This window comes from Solea solea, chromosome 20, assembly GCF_958295425.1.
Source record: "Solea solea chromosome 20, fSolSol10.1, whole genome shotgun sequence".
In the NCBI taxonomy this organism is placed as follows: Eukaryota; Metazoa; Chordata; class Actinopteri; order Pleuronectiformes; family Soleidae; genus Solea; species Solea solea.
In genome coordinates, this window is record NC_081153.1 from 15,184,808 (window position 1) to 15,192,556 (window position 7,749).

At 38.7% G+C, this 7,749-nt stretch overlaps 2 protein-coding genes across 2 annotated transcripts; one reads left to right on the plus strand and one right to left on the minus strand.

The window, feature by feature from the left end:
* Nucleotides 1-591: 591 nt before the first annotated feature.
* On the minus strand, nucleotides 592-4,601 carry vps28 (VPS28 subunit of ESCRT-I). Its single transcript, XM_058618940.1, has 10 exons — nucleotides 4,482-4,601; nucleotides 3,280-3,342; nucleotides 3,152-3,180; nucleotides 2,995-3,032; nucleotides 2,813-2,902; nucleotides 2,602-2,707; nucleotides 2,405-2,506; nucleotides 2,006-2,059; nucleotides 1,834-1,925; nucleotides 592-1,696 (listed from the first exon to the last, which is right to left on the minus strand). The coding sequence occupies exons 2-10, from the start codon at nucleotides 3,317-3,319 to the stop codon at nucleotides 1,576-1,578; spliced, it is 672 nt and encodes a 223-aa protein (XP_058474923.1). The 5' UTR covers nucleotides 3,320-3,342; nucleotides 4,482-4,601; the 3' UTR covers nucleotides 592-1,575.
* Nucleotides 4,602-4,676: 75 nt separating this feature from the next.
* LOC131447276 (aurora kinase A and ninein-interacting protein) lies at nucleotides 4,677-7,741 on the plus strand. Its single transcript, XM_058618939.1, has 4 exons — nucleotides 4,677-4,856; nucleotides 5,750-5,863; nucleotides 6,024-6,189; nucleotides 6,340-7,741. Exons 2-4 carry the CDS (start codon nucleotides 5,771-5,773, stop codon nucleotides 7,338-7,340), a joined length of 1,260 nt encoding a protein of 419 aa, XP_058474922.1. The 5' UTR covers nucleotides 4,677-4,856; nucleotides 5,750-5,770; the 3' UTR covers nucleotides 7,341-7,741.
* Nucleotides 7,742-7,749: the final 8 nt, after the last annotated feature.

The following is a 7,749-nucleotide window of genomic DNA, read 5'->3' on the forward strand; positions in this document are numbered from 1 at the left end:
AGCTCCAGAGACGGTTCTAGCTTGTTTGGTGCCCAGGGCAAACTCCCCTTGTGGCGTGTTTCCCAGAGTGGAACGATTTAGTTCCCTTTGTATTGTTTTTTGGTTTCCATTAGGAATAGTACCATATAACTGGCCCCAACTGTGAAAAAACGAGCTGCTACGTTGTTGCGTTCGATGCCGTTGTTTGTTGTTGTTGTTGTACGTCACTCTACGTATCACGCTGACGCATTTGCTGCATATGGATTCAATTATTAAATATTCATTCCTCAACGGACCCTCTTTTGTAAGTACAAGCATAAGTACACATAAATACATATACTGAGGACACTGTTACCCGATCAGCAAAACCACTTCAGGAGTTGGTCAGAGAAATCTAAATGCAAATGCAATGAGTCTCTGATGCGTATCTGCTCCACCCACTACTACAGATCTTAAGGCATGTGATCTACCTGAGATTTCCCAGGTGGCCCCTTGTCAGAGATGAGCAGAAAAGCATTTAGGCTAGAGGAGACATTCCAGGTACATGTGCCCCTTGATTTTGTAGTGGCAAAATATGATCTTGTTCACACAATGAACAGACAAACTTAGAGGTAGACTTTTCACATTTATTTCTAAAAAGATGTTACATGCTTGTATTTAAAAATCAAAACTATTATTTACAATGATAAATCTTAATAAATGTTTCCCTCACAGTTTTGAGGGCCGAAACATATTTAGTGCGCAAAATGAGGGGGGCATGTATCGACCTATAGTTTGCCCATTTAATGTGGCCAAACCCTCACTTCTACGTGAAATATAGATTTAGCATGTTAACAGGAGACAAAGTGTAGACAAATAAGCAAAACCATTTCCTTCCACCTATTTATTCAATATACTGATTAATGTGAAATGTAGTCTAATAATCTTAAGAGTCCCCAAAAAATAATTCAGCTCCTTTTTGTCAGTGAACTTTCAGATATACTGTTCCATAGTAGAAACTTGTGTCATAGAAAACAATTATCATACACAGAACAAAAAATGTCCCCAGGTGTCAAATAGTGGATACATTTTGGGTACCAAAAAATAATAGATATTATTTCCGATAATACAAATATTTTTGGCTGTTGCAACCTTTTTTTGTGCAGAATTTGTCATATATAACTGATTCTTGCCTCTGTATTGGTGCTCTGAAAAAACCCAAGTGTAAAATTACACCTCTTTTGAAATTACAGTACAAACCCGGGAGTAAACTGTTTTGTGAAAGTCACATATAAACCGCCAGTGGTTTAATCTGGTCTTGAAAACAGGCTGATGGAGATTCTCAAAGCCCTGACAGAGCCAGGCTGCAAGCAGAATGATAATGGAGTACACTCTAGAGGTGGTGGAGTTTATAAGGGTTATATAACATAAATAAGGACAAAGGGAACAAATGTTGATAGAAAAAGAAAAAAAAGATTGGAGAAGCAGTAGAGAGAAAGTCTGTCCCCTGAAATTATTACTCTCCCTTCCACAAATCATATGGAGAGAGTAGAGTGTTTGTTTTAAACTTAGTGGGTATTACAGTCAGACTTTCAGACACAGAGACAGAGAGATGTTTTAAGAGGAGTGCAGGAAGCGGTTGAAGGCATTGTAGGCTGACTCCAGGTCAAACAGCATCTGGCGCACCTGATTATCATCCAGTTCATCTGAGGCAGACATGCTGCTGAGGGTGGTCAACCTAAAGAGAAAATATGAAAAGCGAAAAACGACAATGACAAAAAACTCTTCCGGAAAACACAAGGTAACTGTTCAGTAATATGTAATCATCAACAAAGAATAACTACTACATAAACACTGGTTGACAGTGTTACTAACCAGAGGCTGACTTTGTCCTTAGCCTCTGAATCTGGAGGCATGTTGCTCATTCTGTTCATGGTCTCCATAAGCTCCCTCAGGTCTGGCTGGATCTGGACAACGAATAGGACGTGTCAAGAAAACTGCTGAAGTAACTGCTATGCTGTGTCTACTGATTTTTTTTTCCCTTTACCTCATCCATGGCCCTGATTTCCAGTCTCAGTTTGTCCATCACAGTGATGAAGAGCTAAGGATTAGAGAACATAAGAGAATGTGAAACACAATGAGAAAAAACCCAAACATTTTTTTTTTTTGCACAGTGTTTGCTAGTATTATACTTTCCCTGTCTACTGGTTTTATCAGTTTTGTCTGATTATAATTGGCAATGGACACAGCTGGCAACACACACTCACATTTGTCAATGACTGAATAGATGATGAGCCAAATGTGGCAAAACCACTTGTGCAAACTGAACACATTACAATATTTAAGCAAAAATACAACTGCAGCAGTTCTTATTCTGGCACGTGTCCAATATAAACCTCCAACTTGAACTGTCTCATTAATTAGATAGAGGCAACAGACGACGTACAGAAACAATATCTGCAATGCAGCGGTTCAGATTGCCCTTGTCATCCTTGATGGTGATTGGCCGATCCTCTTTGATCCTTTCCATGGCGAGTGGACAGTCAAGCTAGAGCAAAATAACAATATCATTAGTAATAAAGTCAATTTCATAATATTGGGGACATGGAGCAAAATCAATGTGCACTCCTACACAGAACTTACTCTGTACTTCCTGCAGAAGTCATCGATGGAGCCAACGTCAGAGGCCTGCACCTGTTTAAAAGCAGCTTTATACTGAACCAAAAGTCTGGAACAAGAAGCAGTGTATCTGAAACAGACAAACCCTCCACTTAATTAAAAACATTTGATCAAAGTCAGAGAAGCTATTCTGTCTTTAGAAAAACAACAACAGATAAAGTTATCTATAGCTTACTCATTAGGTGTGACACAGTCTTTAATGTAAGCCTTTTCCAGGGCCTGAAGGGTCTTTACAACAGCAAACAACTCTGCCATGTTATCATACCTACGGGTAAGAAGGTTAATAATGACATGTTGCAAAAAAAAAGGCAGTGTGTTCAGATTAGACTGGGCAGTATAAATGTATTTGGCACTCACTTTTCTCGTTCTCTTGCATTTTTGTACAACTTCACCTCCTGAAAAGATATGATTTGTGTTTAAAGACTTATTCTGGCTTACATTCAGAATGTTGATTTAAATCAGTTTATGCATTTCAACTAACAAACTTTGATACAAGTATTAAAAAATGATTTACCTCATACAACTCAGGTTTATTGGCCGGGGCTGAGGGAAGAAATATTTACATTTAAAAACATTTACTATTGAATGGATGACAGTCTGAATACCTAAACTGTAGATGTTAGATTGTGTTGAATGTCTTACCTCCCCCTACACCCCCTGAAACTGGTATCCCATGGAACATGATGCAGATTTATCAGAATTTATCTGCAGAGACATTTATATTGCAATTAGTTGAATAAATGATGAAATGTTGTGACATAAGACTCCAAGCAACACTTAACTGAAAAACTTGATTTTTTTCACAGCTGATTCTGTTAATGTACAATCAAACACTTTTTTCCTTCACTTGGACTATTCTGATTTCTTAGCACAGTTCAGACATGAAAGTGACAACAGAGAAATAGGGTTTTTAAAAGTAAATACAGTTTCTACAATAGTAATCTTAGCATATTAGAAGTGATTAGTGTCAATATAACTTATAGCAAAGCCAACAATGGTTTCCAACTACTTTTCAGCATAGGTTATTCTTTTTTTCTCTCTGGTGAGATGTAACCCCTCCACTAACATCTTGTATATTGTGCTCATTAAAACAATTTCTTCCTCAACAACTTTAGGCATGAGCATCTGTATCGTGTCATCCTGTCTTCCTTTTGGAGACCACACTGGAAAGTTATTTTATAACTTTCGTGTGTTTATCCTCGACATGTTGTACTATATTTTTATTATATCAAATCAAACACAGTCAAAGTCGAAGTTAAAAAAAAGTGTGGCTATTTTCTGACAAATCATATACCAGACATGAGTCGGTAGAATGGATAGTGAAACTGATCATCGATTGCAATTTCGTTCTCATTTTGGTTTGTTCACATTAGAGGTGGTACAGGTGATGTCAGTGTAAACGCGGTTGGCTATCTGTAATAATATTGTATGTGTTGTTATGTTGTTGTTGTACACAACAGTAGCGCAGACAAAAAGAGGCTTTTCATTGACGTCAAACTATCAACAGAAACTAAGCAATGACCATTTAGAAACACACAATAAAAAGTAAAAAATACAACAGATCCGATGACGATTTGATCTGTCGAGAATTACAGATACATCTTTCCCTTTACATCGGTCTATTTTGGACAACAAAGCTAGCCTGAAGTTAGCTGACCGAGCTAGCTCCGAGCTAAGCGTTTCCTATTAGACTGACCATAATCAGCGAACACTGGGTGTCAAATGTATTAAACAATAGACTTTGTATTAATGACCGTTACTGTCATAAAAGCATCGCTCTTCTCGATCGAACATTTGTATAATATTCCAATCTTTGGTTAAATAGGCGAAATTTAGAAACTCACCCTCTCGACAAACTGACGCGATGTAAACACACCCTCACGCCAGGACCAGCCGACGTCAAAATATTAGGTGTCAATGATGCCTGAATAAAATTAAATACTTTAAAAAAATGTTACTATGATATAAAAAAGAATGGGTTTATTTACTGTGCCTATTTTAATTTTGCATTTTCACTGAGCTGCTGCAATACAGCTGGTGTTTTGAAGTTTGCCCACGTCGTCATCTCACACAGTCAAACAACAAAGGCAGCCCGTCATCGAGGGCGCCAGACTCAAACAAATGAGAAAGAGGAAGAATCCCACAGCAAAAAGATACATACGTAATAATAAATTCGTTTAAGTAAACGCAGAGGGAGCTGAAAGCAGCAAGGGGTTGAGGTGAGTTAAACAAAATACAATTGATAGTCTGTGTTATATGGCAAACCTAAATATTGGAGTGATTATAGAGTTAGATTAGCCAAGCTTTTGTGAAGTTGGCTAATCTAGAGCTAGCACAAATCTTGTCATGGGAGCTATGTGTTATGTGTGCTATATGTTATAGTGACCTCACTGAATTTATTTTTAGGATGGATTTTATACAGACGTCTTGAAATACTTAATGTTTGAATAGTAGAAGAAAACATCATTGTTAATAGCTTGCATGTCATGTGACTATATGCTACAATCTAATGCCAAATGTGTCATTAATATATGGAGTATAGTGTGATTTGGCATTGATTTTGTGTCTGTATGTGTCATGACATTGACACTGTTGAGAAAGAGAGAGAGACTGCATATGTGTGTCAAAGTTTCCCTGCAGTTATTGATATGAATACTATGAGTGTCTGAGAGAGGGAAATAATGGAAAAACAGTGATAGCACACATAGATTCATGTTCATTTGTGGGTTGATGTTGCTATGCATGAGTCACAGTGAAATAAATCTGTACTTGAATCTGCTGTCACCTGTTTCTGCAGTGAGAGCATTTGAAAACAGTACCTGCATATCAACATGCCCCTCCTCAAGAGATATCTGACATCAGCCTGTAAGCTAAACCCAACCCCATGATTTAACTACTAAAATCTGAATGTCTTTTGAATATTTAACCTAAATTGAACTTCACTGAGGTGTGATGGTGGTAAGGACAGTGTAACAGAAGAACAAAAAGGCAGGCAGCTCATGGGATTTCAGTAATAGGAATATTACTCCTCAGGACTCCTGAAATGGTTGTTTCCAGATGATTATCCAGTTCATTATATTCACAAGTATAACTTTCACTTAATGTACTGTAGATCTTCTCGTCACTCTCCACAATGAAGACGTCTAGACCCGCACTGCAGACTAAAGCGCAAGAGGAGTGTGGTGTTTGGCTGGATACAGTGCAGCTCAAAGGAAAAGCTAAACAGGTAATTGTGGAAGATGTCGTTAAATTCTGGCTGAATGCCTTTTTCATTTCTCCTGAATATAGCAGTTAATTAACTTGCACATGGTTGATGTTCATAATACTTCCATCTGCTACAGTAAAAGCCTCTCATGCTGCCATATTTCATTTGCTACGTCTTTCAGAAACGCCCCACTCGTCCCATTCGTCCCATTTCTAAGATGCTGAACCCGTTTGCTGGAGGTAGTGGATACAGCTTGGCTGTGGCTCTCAATTTCACCCAGACCAAAATGGAAATGCCAAAAACCAAACAGAGCTCTATATCAGCCTTTTTCACACGTCAACCCAGAGGTAAGTAGCTAAAACTGCTGCAATTAAGATGTGATGATAGAGTTTTAGGATTATTATTGTAATCTAAAACAATCAGCAGGTAAACCGGTAAAGCTGCAGAAGGCTGTTCTTTTTCTTTGTCATCTAAATGCTTATTTCTTCTACCAAAAGTTCCCAGTAAGAAGTCCACTTCTGAAGTACCTAACATGGATCCAGGGCAGACTTCCCCACCTTCTCCCTCAACTGCACCTGTTGTATCAGGGATAAAACGAAGACGAGGAATATGTCATGAAAAGCCTGACTCTCAGTCTGGTGTGGATCAGGAGTGGAAAAGTGAAAGTCTAACAGAGTCGGCAGTCTCACAGGAGCCAGGTGAAGAGAATGTTATGCCCTCTCAAAACATGTTCTGCCACTTTGATGAAGAGCAGTCTGATGAGTTATATCCACCTCAGAGTAAGAGAAGGTTCGCAGACACTTCCTCTTTAGCAGATGACAGTCAGCCTCCTCCTCAAGCATGGAGTCAGGATCCACTGTTCACCTACAGCCAATATTGTGACAGTGAACCATACCAGACTTATCAGGGATTTAATGAGTCAGCTTTCCTGGGCAGTCTACAAAACGAGGAGTCCATTGGATTTGAGTTGGAGATAAACAGGAGAACCTCCACACAAAAATCATCAAAAAATATTCCTTCTTCTCAATTTGAGAATGACAAAGAAAACAATGGATATTTCTTTTCTAAGTCCCCAAAGAAGCTCTCATCATTCTCAACTAATGAACCTCTTTCACATCATGAATGGACACAACCAAAAACACCGCCTCGAAAACACACCAAAGACCAACTGTGTACAGCTGATAAAGAAGAGCGAGACATGTCACACTTTAAGAAGACAAAACCAAGTCGCTCTCCTCTCAAAAAACAAGCACAGAAGCAGCAAAGTAAAGGCATGGATGAGGACAGTCTGAACATGCTGTTCACCCAGGACTCTGAAGGATTCAGGGTGATCGCACACAGAGGTCTGCAAGTCAGGAGTCCACTCAAAGAAAGTAACAACAGCACTGGGGCTGTGAGAACTGGTGCTTATAAGTCTTTGGTGGAAGAGGAGGAGGAGGAGGAAGATGAAATGCTCTTTACTCAAGATTCACAGGGCAATGTGGTGATCAAACACTGATTGGAGCATTTTAAACTCCAAGGGTTTTGCTGAACATGGCTAGTTAACCACTACTTTTTGTAATAGACTTTACATAAAATACTTTATCCTTTTAAAATCTGTTAAAACAGGAATCTTTTGTTGTTTCTGCATCGATTTCAATAAGCCACTTTGTGCTTCATAAATACTCAAACTCTTTGTCCTCCTGCCTCTTTTCCAGTGTTAATGTTTTTCTGTGATACTATATCCTTTATTAATATGTTGTGTCGGAGGTGCTCCTCGTTTGTGCAACTAGAACATTTAGACACTGTGATGGGAATGCTGGCTTCCGCCTAGCTCTAGGCCAATGCCAATTTACTGGATCAAATTTGTATAAAGATGCAGTTGTGCTATGAAAAGTTGAAAAACTAGACTAGAGTTTTTGCCTCTG